The 23,606-nt window shown below is 39.9% G+C and overlaps 1 protein-coding gene across 10 annotated transcripts in view; it reads right to left on the bottom strand.

The window, feature by feature from the left end:
* Larp4B (La-related protein 4B) overlaps positions 1–23,606 on the bottom strand; it is a 175,853-nt gene that overhangs the window by 6,471 nt on the left and 145,776 nt on the right. For 8 of the 10 annotated variants that reach the window (XM_070104914.1, XM_070104913.1, XM_070104912.1 and 5 more), the window contains 3 exons: positions 19,007–19,100; positions 13,363–13,504; positions 10,656–10,778 (listed from right to left, as the gene is read on the bottom strand). In XM_070104914.1, the coding sequence (XP_069961015.1) occupies positions 10,656–10,778; positions 13,363–13,504; positions 19,007–19,100 (359 nt within the window). The remainder of the gene's footprint in view (positions 1–10,655; positions 10,779–13,362; positions 13,505–19,006; positions 19,101–23,606) is intronic. The other 2 variants (XM_070104911.1, XM_070104915.1) reach the window with 2 other exon arrangements.

The following is a 23,606-nucleotide window of genomic DNA, read 5'->3' on the forward strand; positions in this document are numbered from 1 at the left end:
AATGCCTGAACAATTAGCCTATAATCATAGTTACAAATTATTCAAGAAATGGATGGCTATATTGTACTTACAGCAAAACCTCTCAATGGATTTCAGTAATTTGGAGAGGGAAGGGGGGAATGCCTAAACTGACAAAAATGGACAAAAGTCCGTAATTCTGAATTTTGTCCATATTAATATCTGGTTGTCTCTTAAGTATCAGACCAAACTGATGAATCTGACATTTGTCTGCTACAGGCCTGAGCGACCATGTCCAGGACCCAACTCTTTTTTCCTTCTTTCCTGTGCTACAGATAACCCACACCAGTTTGTGCTAACACACACACATAATTCAGTCTATAATTTTCACAATATTTTGTGCATTTTGTGATTTTATTAATACAGTAAGTGAAGTGAAATTAACAATGACTTCCAAAGCAAGTGGCGGTGCCGAGACGAAATGTGTGGTTCTCAGTGTTAAGCAGAAACCTTAAAAGCAAGCACAAGCTTACACATGCTAATGGAGCTATACAGCTCTGACTTATTCTAAGTTATTCTGATCATGGCAGTTTACACATCTCTCCACCACAAAAAGTAAGTAAAATTACTGTAAATTACATTCTGTATCATAAAATTACCACACAATACTACAAGTTATGATACCCATATTCTTAAGTGCCCGACTGTCTTCTGTATCAGTGAGCCAAGTCTGGGAAGTTTCAGAAAATCAGCATCATAACCCCTCCCCCCTCACCTCAATTAGATCATTAATGAGAGGGTTCACTGTGCACCAGTATATATCACTGACAAAAGATTGTCACTAAAACAAACTTAAGCATAAAATGGATGAAGGGGAAAAAGAAAATTTGAAATTTACCATAATTTTAGATGCCAAAATTAGGAGTGGCAACATTGATGAGAGCAAATCTTAAGCTGATATAAAGCATCTTCAAAAAGGCCACAGAAAACATATTCAATTAGTAAAAATTCAATTGCAGCTCTATAGTGAAATATGGAAAAACTGAAGAACCCTAAACTGGAACAAAGCATAAAACCTAAGAGTGAAAGACTAACAAAGGACATTTAGGAATGTTATGTCCAAAGATCACACATTAAAAGGACCACAACTGTGTCATTATCTTAAGGCTAGTATATTACTATACATTAGTAGCCCCTTTTAAGATAGGCAAAACTTCAAATCTGAAGAATATACAGAACCACTCATAGGATTTCAGTAAATTCTTGAAGGATGTCCTGAAACTGCACATAAAATTCACTCTTTACAAACACAAGATGCTATGCAGAGGGTGCAAAATACCTGCAGCAAAAACCAGGGGTCCCATTAGTAGAGAATACAATAAGAGACTAAGGGAACCATAAGCCAAACCCCTCTTTTCATAAGGGGAATTACCACAAACCTTCATCTTCAAGAGAAAACTTTATAAGCACTAAGTCAATTTCTGATCAGTCAGGTTGTAGTGCCCATGTTGGACTGTGTGTAACTACAGGAAGAGCCTGGTTAATCAGGTCAACCACCAAAAGCCCTAGTCTGGAACTGGACTGCAGACACTGACTCCATCCCTCCCAAAGTCTTCAAGTAAATATTAAGAGGAAATTAAAAGTGAACATAGGAAAGCGAATGATAAAAAAAATCTAGATTGGGAGGGAGTATGGAGAAGGTAAATGTGTTCATATATTTGGGGGGGGGGGGGGGGGGGGGCTTGTTTAAAGATGGACCTAAAAAGATGAAGTGACCCATAAAAAAAAGGAGGGGGGGGGGGGGTGCATTTAGGTAACTACGGAGATAAAAAAAAAAAAAAAAAAACTATCCATGGGGCAAAAAGGGGAATGCACCTTGAGGAGGAGTGGGGATTTGCCATTTGGAGTATCTTAACTGTGATGTATGCATGCTTCTGGCAAGACAGTGAGTGAGTGAATGAATAATGGTGAAAGTGTTCCTTGTTTTTTGGATCACCCGACCTTGGTGGGAGACGGCTGGTGTGTTGAAAAATTAAAGAAAAAATAAAATATGCTAAAGTGGTATGGTATCTGCACCTATGAAATGCATGTAGTCCAAACACTAGCTACAAAATGGCTAAATGAAAAATTTTTCAGAGGCAGAAAGAAGCGGACATGAAAGAACATAAATAAAAATATATTTTCTAATTTCATTAACAGGAAGAAAACAAAAACAAAAGGACTATAAATTTAGAAAAAAAAGGGGGGGGGGGGGGGAGGTAGAAAAATTAACAGGTTACACTCTTAAGTATTAACGCTGGAAATTTTAGAACATTACATGATTAAATATTGAAGACAGGACACCACGAGCATAGCTCTGCACCTGAAGCTATAAATAAGTAGGCAATTAAAAAGATTCATTTGGAAGTCACAAAAAATGAAACATACAATATAAATAAATAAAAATACTACACTACATTGTACAGTACTGAAATGTGTCACTTGCCTTGACTCTGGCAGTCGAGTGCAGTAGTAACCCTTCTGAAGACTTTGGAGACAGTTTGTTTTTTATATCTAAAACTACACACATTTACCTCAGAAAAGTTGTACTAAACAAATAACTTCTCAGAGGAGCAGCAAAATTTAAGCAGGTCCAGACAGTTGTCAGAGATTGGATATAAAACTGAGCCGACAAAACAGCTGGGACATCTGCAGACTTTACCTGTGATAGGACTGCCAACCTTACTGTAACCAAAGTCACATTATAATTTTGTGTGTGTATTATTCTGTATGATCTATGCATGAGGGGCTGACACTTATGTTAGTCAAGTAGAAAGTAAGGAATCTGCTACCCCACACTATGGTTGAACTAAAGCCAGAGTCAACAGGGGATCCAGAGAAAAAATGATTGCTCCCCACCTACTAAGTCTGGTTCCCCACAATAATGCAAGAACCAAATTGCTTTGAACTTACTACAGATTCAAACTGTGTGTACCATTTTTTTTCATGTGATCAATGCATGAGGAGTCAATAATGTCATTTAGCAGAGAGAAAAAAAAAAAGGTCTGCTACACAACACATTTCAGCTAAACCAAAGCCCAAGTCACTCTGATATTAGTACCCAGTCACTACCTCTCAAAATCTTACCATGTTGATATGTGAACAGTAGCAGCTGGCAGGAGACTAACACACATGCCTTCCCTAGTTTTATTACACAACCAATTTAGTAAGATATGGGAGAAATCGCCACCAAGTGTTGATGCATTCGAACAGTCCAGTTGTCACTGCAGAACCTCAGTGCGGATGCATACTATACCTCCGCTACACAACTTGTTTAACCTTTTTACTGTATCCAACGGGTGTACACTGGTGATGTCAATGTGTCTGACATAAGAGTATGCACAATTTCTCATACCTTCAAATCTGCCACCTGCTAATATTTTTGACCTCAGCACAACTGTCTTCTACAATCTCTTCACACCTTTGAAAAAAATCAAAGGCCATGCAAGTCTACACGGTGCATCACGGTTAACTACATAGGTGATGACTGTGCCATACTATTCTCTCATATCTAGACCCAAAATAATCATTCACAGCTTATCTAAGTGAGCTGAGCTCATGGTGTAATATTACAGGACTGACTCTTGCTTCAAAGTCGTAGTACAATGGAACCCACCCGAAAGGGTTAATCCTTGCTAAATATCCTCTTCAAACAAATTATATAGTTTACATAAATTAGTCGTAAGTTATACAGTCAACTTGTGCAACACGAGTCACAATTACTTTTATTTTTTCAAGATAAATATAGTAAAAGTCCAATAATACTGATCTTCATAAAGTAAATATTGGATAAAAAAAAAAAAGTGGCCAGACAAAAGTTCAACAAATATGTTTAAACCGTAAATGGTCCAAGCAGATCTACGTTCACATGTGTAGTGCTACAAAAGTAGATCAAAGTTTTTTTTACACATTTTCAAATGTAAAAAAACAAAAAGATCTTTTTTTTTACATACTTTCAAATGTTGAAAAAACGTATTTATACGTTTGGACCGTTTATGGATTAATGGCAAGTCTGATTAAAATAGCAACGAAACAGACAAAATCCACTATGTCAAACAGCTGTCTGGTCCAATAACAGCTCAATAAAATATGCCAACTCTTAATCACAATTGTGTATGGTCCAGGCTTTGTCCAGGACCTATTTTCACGGTGATGGTAGAGACAAGTCTTGCATCCAACTGGTAATTGTGTATCTAGAGAATTTTTTTTTCCATAAGTGCACACAGGGAAGGTAAGACAAGGAAGAGCAAACAGGCAGGCAGGCAGCCAGCTTGTTAAAGAATTGTAGACTAGACGTCTGGTACGTGTATTATCTTTGTTGCCCAAGTCTGGTACAAATACAGTATGCCTGCCTGCCTGCCTTACACCCACCAGTCTCCTACACACAATATTGCCATTAACCCTTTGACTGTCACAGGCCCCTTTCTGAAACTATCATTCTATGTCGCAAAATATTATAAAAAAAAAAAAAAAAAAAAAAATCTTACCAAAATGTTAGGATTATTTTACTGTGTGTTTTAAGCCTAAAAATTTTTTTTGCCATCAGTACTTACCAAGATATAGAGGCACAAAGTTGGCAGAAAATGAGCGGTGTATGGCAACAGCAGCGAATGCCGCCCACCCAGTAATTTTTTTTTTATTCCAATTCGAAGTTTTTTTTTTTTAACAAGTCGGCCGTTTAAGTAACTTATGTGGCCTGTGAGACCAAAGTAAGGTGCATTGTTCAAATAAACATTCATTGTTTACAACACAATAACTGAACAAACATTATCACTATTAGATTGTGTATAAAACTTGTTTACACAAAAATACAAAACACTGTTTATTACTATTGTTCCATAATATACATACATATGTACAGTCACTGAACACGTTCCTAGAACTGCTGCAGCTTGTGGAACTCTTTGAAACATGGGTATATGCAGAGTGGTACTTGACACTCCTCACACACAAAACAAGTGTCTCTGTGTTTGTGGGCATTTTGTGGTATGTTCACATACAAAACACCTCTTCTGAGCACTTTTCTTGAAAGCAGGAGGCAGCAGCTGTATGGGGTAGTGATCACCAGGCCTCAAATGAGATGGCGTGTGTTGGTAATTTTGTGGGCGTTGGTCTATTGCAGGTGTTGCTCCTTGGTACTTATTTGTCTGATGACTGACAAACAAAATTCACCATATTAAATCACCATATTTTGGTTTGTTGTTGGTCCTCAACTTGTATATGTTATAAGCATTTAGCATGGAAATGTCAAAAAGATGGAAAAAAAGTTTTATATACCACTTATAACTCTTGCATACACAATCAGCTAGCCCAATCTGCATGTCTCATTTGTCAACTAAGCGCATATTGAGGTTGTAGTCCATGACAGCTGCAGGTTTTAGAATGGGTTCATTGGTCTCTATTGTGCCTGCCAGTGTGTGCCATTTCATTTTGGTGAACTGATGTCAAGAATGTGACTATCATGTTTGTCATGCAACTGAAATGCCATGATGTCAATGGCAGTAAAGGCTTGCACCTCATCTCTGAGTGCCAGTGTCGAACCTTGGCATATGCTTACGATTACCACGCACTGTGCCACACACGTCTGTCAGGTTCACTCGCAAGAAATCACTGAGCATGGGGCTTGTGTACCAGTTATCAGTATATAATATATGCCCCTTACCAAGATATGGTTCCATCATTGTTTGAACCACATCACCAGAGATACCCAATAACTTCCTGGTATCTCTTAATGTATTACTGCCAGTGTACACAATGATATCCAAAATGAGACCACTTTTCAAATCACACAGTACAAATAACTTTATACAAAAGCGTTTCCTCTTGCTTGGTATGTACTGCCTGAATGAGTCTTCCTTTGAATAAAATCAAAGACTCGTCAATAACAAATTTCCTGAAGGGTTGAAAATACATGCAACACTTTTGTTTCAGGTACATAAACACATTTCTGATCTTATATAACCTGTCGGTTCTGTCAGGCCTGGTTTTGTCTGAAAAGTGTAACATATGTAACAGTAACAAACTATTTACTCCTATGTCACTAAAACCTTGGGTTGAAATCAGGCGTTCTGTTGACCAGTATGTGGTGACAGTGTGCTTATACACATGTGGCATAAGCATTATTGTGGCAAAGAACAGGTACATCTCTGCCACAGTTGTGTCCTTCCACTGGTGTAGCCGTGATCTTGGTGAAAGAATTGTACTTGCCATGGTGTACTCATAGTATGTGTTGGTTTCCCTGACAATGTCCATCAGGGGTTCATCAAAGAATAACTGAAAGCATTCTAGTTCAGCGGCATTGTTCCCAAGTGTACACGATGGCCGTATTCCACTTTGTATTTCATCAAAGTCATGGGGATTGGGAATAAAATCATCACCTTGCTGCCAATCCCAGATGTGGTCTGCTGGTGGGTTCTGGATATTGAAATGTGGTTGTGGTTGTGCAGGTTGTGGATGCTGTGGGAGTGTGGGGTTGGGTGAGGCTGGTTGTAGTTGTGCAGAGTCAGCAGTGTCGGTAGTAGCGTGGCCCGCTGCTGGTGCCACGACTCATGCCACCGCCAATATCACCACCACCACCACCCTCTTCCCCACGCACATTACACATCCCCATTGTAACAATATCGTCATCTTCACTCTCAGGTCGTGGTGTAGGGCCACGGGATGTACTCCCAGATTTACTCCTTTGCCTTGGAAGGGCATAAGGCACACTACCAGAACGCATGCTGCGTCAAACACACTGCCATTTCACTGGCGAATATTCCCCCTCACTGTCGCTACTCGAGCTGCTGTCAAAACTTTGAAATCACTATTATCACTTTCACTGCTCAGATCTGAGCCCTGTAAACAGGGAAATACAGTAGTTTCCTTTTTTGTCCTGGTACAGGTGAACGTGAATGAGATGCGCCAGCACCAGAGGTGGGCGGCTGTGGGTCATCGGGGGTTTTCATCACTAATTACGTAGTCCTGGGCACTGCTTTCGGTCACACCCTCTCCAAAACCATGAAATTCACTTTCACTGGCACTTCCATCACTGTTAGAACTATCACTTGGGAACAGTAGACCTCCAATATGCCGAGGAGTGAGGTACTTCTTACCTCAAGGCATGGTGAAAATGGACTACCAAGATGGCATTCCCACAATGCACCACTGAGTCCCAGATTTTTTTTCACAGGGTGCACACCCACCACTGAGACCCATTCTCTCTCATGTAGGCCTACCAGCTTTCTCCCACTTGATTTGAAGCCGTTAGAATTTACACGTATAATACATCCGAAACAGTGGCGTGTAAGACGTATAAATATGACCAAAACAGTCAAAGGGTTAATAGAGGGAGAAGAGGGAAGGTGAGGGGTGTGGGAGGAAGACACACAAAGAAAAAGATAAAGAAAAAATGAAGGGAGAGAAAGTGAAAAAAGAAAAAAAAGAAAAGAGAAAGTGAAAAAAGTAAGAGAAGTGAAAAGAAATAAAGAACAGTAACTAAGGGCAGACTGTACCAAGTTTGAATGTATTCCAATAATCAGAAATTGGCTTGTTAACCAATCTGTAATATGTAAAGCATTACCAATTGATAACCTATCATATGGCTTGCAAGACCTTACTGTATGTTACTACAAGAATATTTTTTAATTAATAGAATGCAAAAAAAAAACAGACTTTGGACAAAGCAATTTCTAATGTACCATACAGAATAAACTTCAATAAACTAGTTCAGACATCAATACACCCCTTCTTTCTATTCTATGGATTGACAAAAGACTACCCTACAATCTATGATACTCTTAATCTGCTTGAAGCTACAACCGTAAAGATATGTAACCAACACAAAATTAGGAGATCCTCAGTTTTTTTTTTTTTTTTGGAAGAGTTAGAAAAATGCTATGGCATAAGTCACCAGGGTTAGAAATAAAAGTTAGTTCTAAGATCATGTTAAGGATGCATAACAGTACTGCAATTATGTAGTTGATTTACTGTAATCACAGCAAGTGTTTATTAGTAAATTGATAGAAAATACAAATATCAAGGCATATTTAATCCCAGGAAGTATGTATTTGATGATATCATTGGAGTTGTCAAGGTTTTGATGTTAGGGATGAGACTATAATAATGCTGGTATACTTTTTACCTATTCAATGTGTTGCCTTCTCTCACTACTTGCTTCTTTAATGTACTACTGAATTCAGAAATGGATCATTACAATGATCAATTTGGGTAAACGTTTGTTCAGCCTTAAAGGCTATTCAAGTCTATTTCTTTCTAACTAAAATATCCAATCATAATTATTTGAATTCATTCAGGGTTGCCTTCCATTTACAGATCCTTTTGTATCTTAGGTAGACCCTCACTTGGGTCAAAATTTTCACCATATGGTATAAAGACAGGGATGTATGCAATCGCAATGAGTTTTCATTCTGATTTGTATTAAACAAAATTCGACATAGGGATTTTAAATTTCAGCCCTTTTTTTTTTTTTTTCTATGGGCAATATTGCCAATCCTCCTCTCTCGCTACTATCCCCCTTGTCATTGTTATGCAGTTTCCTTTGAATATTATCTTGTTTTGGTTATGGGGAGTTCTGTCAAGTTGCTTCTCTTTTACAATGTGCCTTAGTTCTTTGAAATTAGCCTCTACACTTTTTTCCATCTCTTGTTATTGTGCTATGCCCCCCATCCCCATCATTTGATTTTAGCATCTTTCTATTCCCTATTTGCTATGCCATTTAGTAGTGACAGTTGGGTTTTTAATCCATTTCTACAAATACTTATTTTTGTTTCCTCCTTTGACACGTCTTATTTAACTAAAAGTCTTGTGAAATTTTTTCCCATCATCATCAAATCTCATAGCTTTAATTAATTCCTGGAATCTTTTGTGAATAGTCAGTACTACAGCTGAACAATTAATAGATAGTTCACATATTTCAGATGAAACTATCATGATTCATTCTTTCCTGGACCAACAGTTGTAACCTTCTATAGTCTGGACACACCAATGCACTGTCAAAGCCTTCTCTTCAAAGTGTGAGTTAATGGTCAACCTCTACCCTGTGGCTCCTATTGTAACTATCCTTAAAACTGTGTATGGAGTCAATTTTCATCACATTCACATTATCTGCCCCACTTTTGATGACCCTGAGGTTGAAGCGTTTCCATGACCCACCACCCCTTAGTAGTATTTACCGACGCCCTGAAACTGTAGCAGTATCTAACAAGACCCTGAAACTGTAGCATTTCCCGATGTGAAGTTGAATATTTTCTGGTCACCTTTAAGCTGAGGAACCCTAGCCAGTGAAGTATTTCCTGATCTCCCCAGATCGCCCTGAGGCAGGGTGCTCTCCCCCGATCGCCCTGAGGCTGCGTGCTCTCCCCCAATCGCCCTGAGGCAGGGTGCTCTCCCCCTATCGCCCTGAGGCAGGGTGCTCTCCCCCTATCGCCCTGAGGCAGGGTGCTCTCCCCCTATCGCCCTGAGGCAGGGTGCTCTCCCCCTATCGCCCTGAGGCAGGGTGCTCTCCCCCTATCGCCCTGAGGCAAGGTGCTCTCCCCCAATCGCCCCGAGGCTAGGTGTTCTCCCCCCGAGGCTGTGCGTTCTCTCCCGATCACCGAGGCTGTGCAGTCTCCCCCCCCCCGATCCCCGAGGCTGGGCATTCCCCCCCAATCACCCTGAGGCTGTTCCTTCCCCCCAGATCACCCTGCAGCTGAGGTATTTCCTGACCACCTTCAACCTCTCTCCAAATTCTCACTTTCAGCTTGTTCATGTCAGCCCTATAAATATTATGTCATCCTTGAATTTTCCGTTTTCCACAGCTATCAGGCTAAATTCTTTTCAAGTGTGCTGTTAGAGGCCAGTCCTCTTCCTTCACATTATTACTTGCTCCTTTATGATACTCTTCCTTCTGTCATGGCTATACAGCAGCATGTTCCAATTTGACCAGTGATGCTAAATTATTCTAAAATTATCCCTCTACTTTGTTCCAACTTCCATATTTCTTCATGGTTTTGCTCAATTCTGTTTTCTGCCATCTTTAGCATATGCTTTTTTCTTTTTCTTTTTTTTTTAACATTTGCTGCTCAGAATCCATGATTATAGTGCAGGGCATCTATTTACCAATGCCCTTATTGGTATGAGGTCTGAAGTAGTTACTCAGCACTTCAAGCACTGTAGTACCCATTACTGACATTAATTTGCCTCCTGGCACTTCCCTTCCCAGGAGGGTACTCTCATTCATTGCATTTCCTTACCAACTGCATTATATTTATGGAGGCGCTTAACTCTGTAGTCACTCGGTCTAGTTTTGCTGCTCCCTTTCTTTATGTAGTTCTCTCCAGACACACAAGTTAATTAAGGTTCAGGGTTACACTGTCACCTCCACCAAGATTTTCCCCACAGTCTTTCTTCTGACGAATCTGAGGCAAGGCTCGGATCTTGTCTTTCCAATTTATACCCTTCTCTCTGCCTGTGCCCATGACATGCTGGTATTATATTCTACATCCTTATGTTTTAGCAAAGATCAGATTCCCCACTTCTCCCATACATTTCCTTGGGGATTTAGTGTGTCTCATGATAGTCATTTTGTCAGTTGTCATTGTATCCTTGTCCACCTACTACTGTTTGGTTAGATGATATAGCTACTACTACTACCTTTGGTCCCCTAGTCATAATTGTACCTACGATGTAGTTTCTGGTCTCACCACTGTATGTCCTGTCCAGCTCCTCGAAACACCACGTATTCCTGACCAACAGTGCCACTCCACCTCTGTATCCTCGTTCCTTCCTCGTTACTCGGTACCCTGATGAGAATATCACATGAGTTATTATTCCTGTTAATTTTGTCAATAGGTGGCTATTACATCAGGTATTACCTCTGCTATTTGGTCTTTGAATACACCACTTTTACTCGATATTCCATCTGAACTTGTGAACTATGCTCTGATCTTTCGGTTTCTATGTTCTTTATTAAAATTTCTTGGAGAGAAAGTGGAAAGGCATTTTTTAATTAAAGGCTGATGCGATTAAGAGTTCTAGCCTAGAGGGGAATATTGGGTACTCTTAGTTGAAACTGGGGTAGGGGTAGGTGTGATGGAGAAGGTTCTGGGTAGTAAATAAGTGTAAGGGCAGGGAGAGGTGGAGGAAGAGTTGGGTAGTGGAGTGTCTGGTGACAGGATGCTATAGAAGGAATTATTGAGGTGGATGAATAGGATGCCTGTGCATTGAACTGGCCATCAAGTATTTTATTATAGTGGAGAATGGGTGGGAGATACTGGAAGGGAACGGGTGGGGAAGGGGGTTGCAAAAACTTGTGGTTTGTTTCAACTTTAGCTTGAGTAGGGGGAAGAGAGAGGGTATTGAGAAGGAGACTTTTCCAGGGCAAAGCAGTAGTAGTGTAAGGACCTCCCAAAAACTACTGTTTTGATGGAACACATTTATTCATTCTGTCTGGGGAAAATGCAGGAGGGAATGGAAAGAATGAAAGGAAAGGATCTGATGAAGGGAGGGAGGGGATGAAATAACCAGGTTAGACAGGAATGAGACATATTAAACACAAGAAGGAATACAATTTTGCAGTGTTTGATTTATCTGTTCAATATATGCACAAAAGAAAAAGTACCCTAACGACTGGAAGATAGCATGTATAGTTCTTTTGTATAAAGGGAAAGGGGATTAAAAAATTTAGAATTACCTGTATCTGAGTATACTAGATTAAATATGGCAGAATTATTACCAAGCCTTAGGGATAAGACAAGTAGGATTGCAGAAGAACATGGAGTATCTGAGAAGGGTAAAACATGTGAAATACTTACACAAGGGTAAAAACCTGTCATATTTATAAATTTGGAAAAGGTATTTAATAGGGTAGATAGAGGGACAAAGCCAGATGTTGCAAATGTTTAAAGTAGACAATAGGATACTAAAATCAGTAGTTTTTTTTTATACAGAAAGCATAGCTTGTTTAGGTCATGTAAGAAAGCAGCAAGCTATTTTCCAGTCAAAGTAACCCTTAGACATGGATGTGTGATGTCACTATCATTCCATAAATTTATAGAAGTTTTAATAGTAGTAAATGCTAGGGTGTTAGGAACGAGTGGGGGATGGAGAGAAGAGTTCCTCTTTGCCATACACAATTTTTATGAGATTCGAGAGAAGCTCAAAAAAGGTTGTGAAGGAGTTTGGGAGGGTGCATAAAGTAGGCTGTTATAAATGAACGTGTAAAATAGCAAGTTGGTGTGAGTAATAAAGTTTAGGCAATGAAATACTGGATATCAGATTGGAGGGAGTATCGCAAAGTGACTTTATTGGGGTCCAGGACACCAAATTATATCAAAACCTTCAACTCCAAGTACAGGTCATTTGGGAGTGGCTGTATCAGCAAATGGGTCTATGAAAGCATGGATCACAGGGAAAGGGAAAAGGTTGGTGGGTTGAGACATCTGTGGAAAGAAGTTTATCTATGGAGGCAAAAAGAAAATTGTACCATCTTTATATGTGTGAGGTTAAGTCTTTAAATACTGCCACTAGGAGGCTGGAAGCAGTGGAGACTATGTGGTGTTGATAGTATGTAGAGAATTAGACAAGGGTACAGGGTTGAAAGAGGTATAATTCAGAGGGCAAAAAGGGCAGGGGCTGAGGTAGTTTGGCCATTTAAGGCTGAAGCAGAACAAGGTATACAGTATATTTCTATTGTCCCAGGAGTTACTCAATATGGGGGATGAGTAACGAAGAGACAGACTGATCATTCAGCAGGCATGTGTGAGCACGTTTGATCAGATTGAGTATAGAGTTGTTTCTTAAGGTTTGACATGCTGCTGAAGTATGAATAAAGTAACATTTATGAAGAAATTCAGGAAAACTTGTTAGCTAGACTGAAGTCCTGGAGGTGGGTAGTAGTACCTGCACTCTCAAGTACCAGCGGGAATGTTGCTATTCAGAGGGTCATCTGAACTGTGATGTCCACACACTTATGAATAAATGGTGAATGAGTTTTTCTAGGTCACCCTACCTTGGGGAAGATGGCCGACATGATGCATAAAATATCTTCCCTCAGTGGTTGCAGTATCGCATTTAGGAAAACATGGCAGCATTTTATTCCCTTCAGATCTGCTGTCATAAAATCTTCCCTAGTGAAATTAGTGCTGCAGATACAGGCAGTTGTTCCTGCAATAGTTAACAATCCCCCATAAAATTGGTTAGTATACTGTAAAAGTTAAGCCATGACAAGTTGCCACTAAATGAATAGTTTGGGGTATGCAAACTTACCATGCATTTACAATACTTCAAGGACCTTGAAATTATGTGTAGGAGAGAGCTCTTCCTTCTCCAGCTTTGTTTGCACTCTGTTGTTCCTGAACTAAACCACAGCAAAGCATTAACACTAACCTTGTGGCTTGGTTTGTAACCTTGTGCCAAGCCTTTGTTTTTTTATCTTTTCCTGCTCTTCCTTCTCTTTCAATTCGGCTGCAAGCCTCTCCATTTGATCCTTTGATGCCAAGGCCATCTTTGCCCAGCTGGTTTTGTGCTCCTACAAAAAAACAAATTACACAATAATAATAATAACCATCATAATAATAGGCGACTAAAATGCTACGAGCAAGGAACTAACACCCCTTTTCCTGTATAAATTACATGTAAAAAAAAAAATTTTTTTTAGGTCACCCTGCCTCGGTGGGAGATGGTCGGTACATTAAAATAAATTATATATATCACACATACATGTATATATAACAGGACGGTATATATATAATTGGGACCCTGATATTATATTCTATATGGTTTAGTTTATATTTCAGATCACTTTTTATACTTTATTTTTTTTTATTATCTCACTGGCCGATTCCCACCAAGGCAGGGTGACCCGAAAAAGAAAAACTTTCACCATCATTCACTCCATCAGTGTCTTGCCAGAAGGGTGCTTTACACTACAGTTTTTAAACTGCAACATTAACACCCCTCCTTCAGAGTGCAGGCACTGTACTTCCCATCTCCAGGACTCAAGTCCGGCCTGCCGGTTTCCCTGAATCCCTTCATAAATGTTACTTTGCTCACACTCCAACAGCACGTCAAGTATTAAAAACCATTTGTCTCCATTCACTCCTATCAAACACGCTCACGCATGCCTGCTGGAAGTCCAAGCCCCTCGCACACAAAACCTCCTTAACCCCCTCTCTCCAACCTTTCCTAGGCCGACCCCTACCCCGCCTTCCTTCCACTACAGACTGATACACTATTCAAGTTATTCTGTTTCGCTCCATTCTCTCCACATGTCCGAACCACCTCAACAACCCTTCCTCAGCCCTCTGGACAACAGTTTTGGTAATCCCGCACCTCCTCCTAACTTCCAAACTACGAATTCTCTGCATTATATTCACACCACACATTGCTCTCAGACATGACATCTCCACTGCCTCCAGCCTTCTCCTTGATGCAACATTCATCACCCATGCTTCACACCCATATAAGAGCGTTGGTAAAACTATACTCCCATACATTCCCCTCTTTGCCTCCAAGGACAAAGTTCTTTGTCTCCACAGACTCCTAAGTGCACCACTCACCCTTTTCCCCTCATCAATTCTATGATTTACCTCATCTTTCATAGACCCATCCGCTGACACGTCCACTCCCAAATATCTGAATACATTCACCTCCTCCATACTCTCTCCCTCCAATCTGATATCCAATCTTTCATCACCTAATCTTTTTGTTATCCTCATAACCTTACTCTTTCCTGTATTCACTTTCAATTTTCTTCTTTTGCACACCCTACCAAATTCATCCACCAATCTCTGCAACTTCTCTTCAGAATCTCCCAAGAGCACAGTGTCATCAGCAAAGAGCAACTGTGACAACTCCCACTTTATGTGCGATTCTTTATCTTTTAACTCCACGCCTCTTGCCAAGACCCTCGCATTTACTTCTCTTACAACCCCATCTATAAATATATTAAACAACCACGGTGACATCACACATCCTTGTCTAAGGCCTACTTTTACTGGGAAATAATTTCCCTCTTTCCTACATACTCTAACTTGAGCCTCACTATCCTCGTAAAAACTCTTCACTGCTTTCAGTAACCTACCTCCTACACCATACACCTGCAACATCTGCCACATTGCCCCCCTATCCACCCTGTCATACGCCTTTTCCAAATCCATAAATGCCATAAAGACCTCTTTAGCCTTATCTAAATACTGTTCACTTATGTGTTTCACTGTAAACACCTGGTCCACACACCCCCTACCTTTCCTAAAGCCTCCTTGTTCATCTGCTATCCTATTCTCCGTCTTACTCTTAATTCTTTCAATAATAACTCTACCATACACTTTGCCAGGTATACTCAACAGACTTATCCCCCTATAATTTTTGCACTCTCTTTTATCCCCTTTGCCTTTATACAAAGGAACTATGCATGCTCTCTGCCAATCCCTAGGTACCTTACCCTCTTCCATACATTTATTAAATAATTGCACCAACCACTCCAAAACTATATCCTCACCTGCTTTTAACATTTCTATCTTTATCCCATCAATCCCGGCTGCCTTACCCCCTTTCATTTTACCTACTGCCTCACGAACTTCCCCTACACTCACAACTGGTTCTTCCTCACTCCTACAAGATGTTATTCCTCCTTGCCCTATACACGAAATCACAGCTTCCCTATCTTCATCAACATTTAACAATTCCTCAAAATATTCCCTCCATCTTCCCAATACCTCTAACTCTCCATTTAATAACTCTCCTCTCCTATTTTTAACTGACAAATCCATTTGTTCTCTAGGCTTCCTTAACTTGTTAATCTCACTCCAAAACTTTTTCTTATTTTCAACAAAATTTGTTGATAACATCTCACCCACTTTATCTTTATATATGCTTCTAAAGTGTTGTAGCTGGGTGCCTCTGTAAAAACAGTGATTATGTACGAGTGAGGTGAAAGTGCTGAATGATGAAAGTATTTTCATTTTAGGAATTTTCTGTCTTTTTTGGGTCACCCTGCCTAGGTGGGAGACAGCTGACTTGTTGAAGGAAAAAAAATATTTATAGTATGTTCAAGAAGTTACAAATAAGTAATAACAATGAACTAAAAAAATGGTTGCAGAGGTTTTTAGTGAAAATTTATATTGAAAGTGCAAGGACAACCCATGTACAGTGCTCGTCACGGCATTATGTCAGGTGAGAGCCCCTGCATAATGCAGTGATGAAAATCAAAGGCCTAACATACAGGGAAGGGGGATGGGAGACTTTTTTGTCAGTGCATTATGCCAGGCAGCAGCCATTAGCATGATGTCACGGCCTACTGCCACACACTACAGTGATTCCTCAGTATATGAACTTATACCTGGAGTTAGTGTGTGACAATCTACCCGAGGCATTTGAAAAGTGTGGGGCTACGGTTTTTATGCAGGACGGTGCACCGTGTCATACCGCCAAATCTGTAGTTCAGTGGCTGAAGGACTATGAAATGAGATTCTTTAATGACTGGCCAGACAATTCCCCAGACTTAAACCCTATTGAGAACCTCTGGTCAATAGTGAAACAAAGTTTACTGGGCAATGATATCAGTTCCATCCCAGGGCTGGAGGCTGCTCTACACGAGGCATCAAATATACCTCCCCAAACCCTCAAGAATTTGCGAGTCTTCCTACATAGCTGAGGGACACGATTAGGTATAAAGGACACAGCACCAAGTATTAAAACCTCAGGAAGTGGGGTTTTATCTTTCATGGTATGTGTTTGTTTCGGTACATGTGTGGGGGAGAGGCGGCATAATGCCACAACAAGCACTATACAATGGCAACATGTCTAATCATTACCATTAGACCATAGGACTGACACTGAAGATGCTGCAGAAAATACATCCACAACCTTTTTTTTTTTAAAGCTGAAGGGTGTTTTCAATTTGAGATCTCTCTTCACACACAGAGGGTGGCATTTAAAGTGGTTGAAAAGCAGGGCCAGACTTGCCCATAAGCTAAGATACAACTTTGGATCTTGTCACACAGGGGGCCTTGAATTATTTCCCCCAACCCAAATCATATTTTACTATTGTCCATTTTTGATTCTGAACTTTGGAGGCCTCTTGAGCTTCATATAACAATGTAATGAATGTTGAAGTCTGGCCCTGCAGCTAGTTAATGCAAGGCAAAAAAGCATTTGCAATTTTTTCTTTTACTACATTGGCCATCAGAAAAAAAAAGTGACCCATTCACCCCCACCCCAAAAATCTATTTTCCCTCTTATCATGAAGTATTCAGATGAAAAAGTGGGTGACTGCATCTCCCCCCCCCCCCCAAAAAAGAGATGCTGATTAACCCGTAAATGGTCCAAGCAGATCTACGTTCACGTGTAGTGCAACAAAAGTAGATCAAAAGTTTTTTTTACATATTTTCAAATGTAAAAAACAAAACGAAGATTACTTTTTTTACATGCTTTCAAATGTTGAAAAAAAACGTATATATACGTTTGGACCATTTATGGGTTAATCTGGACTAAGACATTTCAAGAAATTAACAGTGTAATGAAAGTAGGCAACAGGGGCATGTGGCTGGGTGGGGAAAGCAAACCTATCTTGTATGGATACATAAAATGGCTTTAGATTTAATAAGGAAGCAGGCCATTCATGGCCTCCTAAGTACAGTGGAACCCTGAATATCGACCTTAATTCATTCCAGAAGGCTGTTCAAGTAACGTTACCGAACGAATTTCTCATAAGGAATAATGGAATGTAATTTCTTTACATACTTGACCAGGTGTGGATTCCTAACTGGTGCTGCATACTCCAATATAGGCCTGACATATATGGTGTACAGTCTTTAACAATTCCTTACTGAGGTATCGCAATGCTATTCTCAGGTTTGCCAGACGCCACTATGCTACAGCAGTTATCTGACTGATGTTTGCCTCAGGAGATGTGTTCAGTATTATACTCACCCCAAGATCGCTCTCCTTGAGTGAGGTTTGCAGTCTTCGACCGCCTAGACTATACTCTGTCTGCGGTCTTTTTTTGCCATTCCCCAATCTTTATGACTTTGCATTTGGCAGAGTTAAATTCAAGGAGCCAGATGCTGGACCAGGCTTGTAGCCTGTCCAGGTCTCTCTGTACTCCTGCCTGATCCTCGATCGATTTAATTCTTCTCATTATTTCACATCACCTGCAAACAGGGACATTTCTGAGTATCTCCCTTCCGTTACGTCATTCACGTATACCAAAATAGCACAGGTCCTAGGACTGACCCCTGTGGAACCCCGCTCGTCACAGGCGCCCATTCTGACACCGTCACATACCATAACTCGTTGTTGCCTCCCTGTCAGATATTCTCTTAATCCATTGCAGTGCCTTTCCTATTATGCATACCTGATCATCTAGCTTTTGCATTAACCTCTTGTGAGGAACTGTGTCGAAGGCCTTCTTGCAGTCCAAGAAAATGCAGTCTATCCACCCCTCTCTCTCGTGTCTTACTTCTGTTACCTTGTCATAAAACTCCAGTAGGTTTGTGTATATGTGCATGCGTGCATTTGGGGGGATGGGGAGACTTGACCAAAACTTGCAAGTTAAACCTAGATACAACATTTCTTGCATAACGATCTCCAAAGATTTCTTAAGCGAATAAATTTTTCTACTGAGCAAATGTAGCATTTCAATAAAGTGATTGGGATTCAAAGCCAGTCAAGGATTACTAGCCTTAGGCCTTACAACTCTCTCTGGTGCAGTAGAATGAGGTGAAAGCTGCTAATCCCAGACTGTAGGTTCAAATCCCTATTACTCCACTGAAATGTAATAAGCGACTATGGTTGGAAATTACATACCTAAAGCCGCCAAAGGAATATCAGTAAATGCCACAACACTGGAATGAACTAAATAAGTCAAAACAGATTCCACATGGGTTCACAATTGTTGAAACAGGCAACTGAAAATGGGACTAGAGCTATGGCTCAACCCCCTTCCACCCTCAAATGTTTAACTGTACAAACATCATAAATTAGCTATCAAAATTCAAACAGTTTCAGTGGCAGGAGCAACGTAGCTTACCCCATCGTTGTTATTTGAAGGCTGAGACGATGTTGCTTTGGTTTCTTCTATACAGCACTCCCCACTACTTGTTTTGGTATCTGTCTTTTGTGGTCTGCAAGAAAAGTTTTAGAAGGAAACTATTTAAAACTCTCATACTGATAAACTAATTATGCATTATGTAATTCACTTCCATTACAGTGACGCATATAGCAAGTTAATCTCGACTTTTAAAACAAGGGAGAAACCGTGTGTAAATATGTACATTTGAGTGCCCCAATACAATTCAACAAGACATACTGCCTAGTATAATATAAATCAACCTGTGTCACAAAATTATAATAACACAATTGCAAACAAATCAAGAGAATGGGTAGGGTTCAAATCCATAGCAGTGACATCCTGAAACACCCAGGTCAATGTGGGGCAGCTAGCTGACTTGGGAACTGTAGAACTTTCCTGATACAGGTTCAAGCCCCACCCCATTCTGTGATATGTGACTATTAGTGTGGGGAAGAAGGGATGGGGGCAGATTGTTAGTGGAAACAATTCAGACTGCATTTAAAAGAAATTATTATTCACACTTTTATTTTTGATACAACGGCTATTTGCCTTCATTCCTTTTGTTTTTCTAAAGGTGCCTGGATGGACATCAGAAATTAAGTGATCCACTGAACATCCTTTAGATTTGCACTGAACTTAAGTGCAGCTAGTTTATTTCCTTTGTTTCCTTCACACGCGTTACCTTGCTCATATTCCAACACATCAAATCCCAAAAATACACTTGCCTACATTTCTTTGATCTAAGACAGACAAAAACAGTATTACAGAAATAGTTTAGAAAACCGACTAGTTGATGAATGATAGACTTGAAACATTTGGATATCTTTGTTGTGGGAACATTTCCACAATGATACTCACTGCACAAGTCTATTCATCAAATAATATCCCCCCCCCCAAAAAAAAACACACACACACGAGATAAGAGGGTCGGGGAGACTACACTGGTTTTTTTTTTAGACTGCAAGAAGGCATTTGATACTGTATGCTATGAAGAGGGAGCTTCGATACAAGTGTCATCCCCAGTCACCAAACAGATCTAGCTCTACTCTATAAAGGTGACATCAAAGCAACAGTAAAGAATTACACACCGATAACTCTTGATGCCCCTGCCTCGGTGGGATATGGCTGGTTTGTTGAAACAAGAACTCGGATGTCCCACATAAAATAATCTTCAAATGAGTTCAAAAAGGCATGATCGACAGTGGTCCATATCACCTTAATAACCTCTGCAGCCAAAGCTGCAGAGGTTAAGCAAAGCTAAGAGTAGTTTTCAGAAATCTTAGGTCATTCTTAGCACTTCATAAAACATACACTAGGTCAATCTTGGAGAATGCAGCACTAGAATGGAACCCGCATATCAAAAAGCACGTGAATAAACTGGAGGAAGCACAGAAGTTGTAAGAGCAAGTATGACAGGGCCCATGAAGCTAAGAGGGAGCAAATGTAAAGAGTGACGTGTTAAAAAGCAGGGCGAAGTTCTATGAAATGACCCCAATAATCACAAATAAAGTACACAATATCTCCACTATTCCAACAGTTGTAGCTGTGTAGAAATCATGTAAATAAAGTTGCTCAAAATCTAATTATTTGCCAGATCATAGACTGTACAACTTTAAATTTAAACTCAAAATATTGTTTAAATTATACAATTTTTTTTATATGACCACTATCATATCTCAAGTTACAAGTTTTTTTTTTTTTTTTTTGGCATGTAACCCAGTGTGAAGGTTCCATAATCACAGTGGTTACCAACCCTGAGAAAAAAAAAAATGGAATGGGTGGGGGGTTTGAACCCATCCATTCCACTGTTTGTTTGCAATCATGTTATTACGAACCCCTGAGACCCTGAAACCATGTAATAATCAATGAAAAATACTCTACACCAAAGCAGTGTATAGTGTTGTGTAGATGTGCAAGGGACAGTGTACACACTTGCCTCACAAGTGTGTAGATAGTGACAAACACCAAAATGTTTTCCTTGCCCACAATCACTAAATATACAGTAGTTTAAGATATGTTCTGCTTCTGTTCACATTGTGGAAGGTAGTGGCAAACAATGGTGAGTACAGACAGTGAGAGCATGGAGAGTGGCACACAATCCCCGTCCCTCTAGAGCCTATACCAATAAACACTACGTTACTGCTCCCTCGTGCACAGAAAACAAGTCTTACAAATCATTCAAAGACCCCTTGAGAGTTATACCTCAAGTTTTACTATACATTCTACCATTTTTTACAAAAATTAACATTTCAGTAAATGTAAATTATTCTTCTTTAAACAAACCGGCTGTATCCAACTGAGGCAGGGTGGCCCAAAAAGAAAAACTTAAGTTTCTCTTTTTGACTTTATTAATGTATACAGGAGAAGGGGTTACTAGCCCCTTGCTCCCAGCATTTTCGTCGCCTCTTACGACACGCATGGCTTACAGAGGAAGAATTTTGTTCCACTTCCCCATGGAGATAAATGTAAATTATCTACATATCTTGGTATTCATTTTTTTTAATTTAACAACTGTCTCCCACCAAGGCAGGGGGACCCAAATACAATAGTACAGTCTTTCCAGAATTTTAAGAAAATCTGTCACATATTTGACTTCGAACCATTTTTCCATTTATTATAAATTACTGAAAATTATTTTATCAACTGCCCCTATACTGTACTACAACAGAAATACAAGACAAGGCAGGTTCGATTAGCACACTGATCAACCGTAAGGCTTACTCGTCTAATAAAAGAAAAAACTCCCATGACATTACTAGCTTCTTCAATGACATAACATAAAAAGTATAAAAATCCCCAAAGGCTTAAATGACAGAAAAATTAAGATTAAGGCCAAACCATCCATATACAATTCATCAGGGCGAACAAATCAGGAAAAAAAAAAAAAAAGTTAGGAAAGCAGATAAACGAAATTGAGATTTTTTATTTTAAGAAGTCTTATCTTCAAATGATTAAGTGAATTATAAATGACAAATGATTAGTAACCAAATAAGGATTGAAAAAGTGAAATCCTTGTAACTAGGGATCTAAACTATTAAGAAAGACTGGGCAGCTTATGAGGCAGGTACAGTAAACCCATGTTCAGCAAAATTTCTCATTAACAATTAAGGCATAAGCACATGTAAAAAACTAGTACCATTAATGCTAGACCCAATATTTACTAGATAAAAATACTCTAGCTACAATCTGATATGACAGAGGTGAAGAAAACAGTAAGATTACAAATAGGAAAGTATGATAATTTAAGTTTCTCAGAAAGAATTACCTGCTCATGGTTATGGGATCATCACCCAAGTGACTTGGTCACATACCTGGTCTCTGACTTAGTCAAGCTGTGGGTGTTAATGACACTGACCTACCATATTTCACGGCTTATTAGATGCATTTTTTCCATAAAATGTCTCCAAATACCACACCGTGTCCTATAAACTGAAGACTGAAGGTCAGTGATGGGAGCTATGAGTTTGGGGTGTGGGGTGGACTGTAGCTCTCCCAGTTACTTCCAATGCTGATAAATTAGACACATGTGCAACTCTTGGGTATCTTTATTGAGGAAACGTTTTGCCACACAGTGGCTTCATCAGTTCATACAAAGGAGAATCTTGAAGAACAGGAGGAGAATGAGGTAATCAGTCCCTCAACCTTGAGTCGATGTGGTCAGTCCATCAATCTTGAATAGAATATGGCATTTGTGCGGAGGAGCAGCTTATAAACCGTTGGCAGGAGAGGTGCAGCAGTCATAGGTGGTGTCACATTTGTTCAATGTGGAAGTAGGTCGTGCCCAAGAATTAGGCAAGCGAAGAATTCCCAAGTGTTAAGATCCCAAGAAGTTGCAGTATCTGACAGGTTTGTAGATGAATGCTTCAGAGAACCGACATGTTCTTGGGCACGACCTACTTCCACATTGAACAAATGTGACACCACCTATGACTGCTGCACCTCTCCTGCCAACGGTTTATAAGCTCCTTCTCCACACGTATGCCGTATTCTATTCAAGATTGATGGATTGACCACATCGACTCAAGGTTGAGGGACTGATTACCTCATTCTCCTCCTGTTCAAGATTCTCCTTTGTATGGACTGATGAAGCCACTGTGTGGCGAAACGTTTCCTCAATAAAGATACCCAAGTGTTGCACATGTGTCTAATTTATCAACATGTCGGTTCTCTGAACCATTCATCTATCAAACATCCAATGCTAAGCCATTGAAACTAAAACAAGTCTTGTAAGCCACGAACTATGGCAAGTACCACAGCCTGGCTGATCAAGACGTACATAACCCTTTCAGGATCTGTCCCATAGATCTACGGATTTGAAGCCAGGGTCCAAGCCACAGATCTTTGCCATGAGCTCAGCTCATTCAGATAAGCCGTGAGTGGGAAATTTGGGCCTAGATACGAGAGAATACATCTACGTGGTAAGTGTGCACCACATAAAAATTTTTGCAGCACTCGGTGCACAATGAGAGAAAAAAAAAACGTAATTTTGGATTAAAACAACAGTGTCCCCCCCCCCCCCCGTTTTCTACAGTTGTATTTGCAATTTCTTGGTCTCATT

The sequence above is a fragment of the Cherax quadricarinatus genome, chromosome 95 (assembly GCF_038502225.1).
Source record: "Cherax quadricarinatus isolate ZL_2023a chromosome 95, ASM3850222v1, whole genome shotgun sequence".
Taxonomy (NCBI): Eukaryota; Metazoa; Arthropoda; class Malacostraca; order Decapoda; family Parastacidae; genus Cherax; species Cherax quadricarinatus.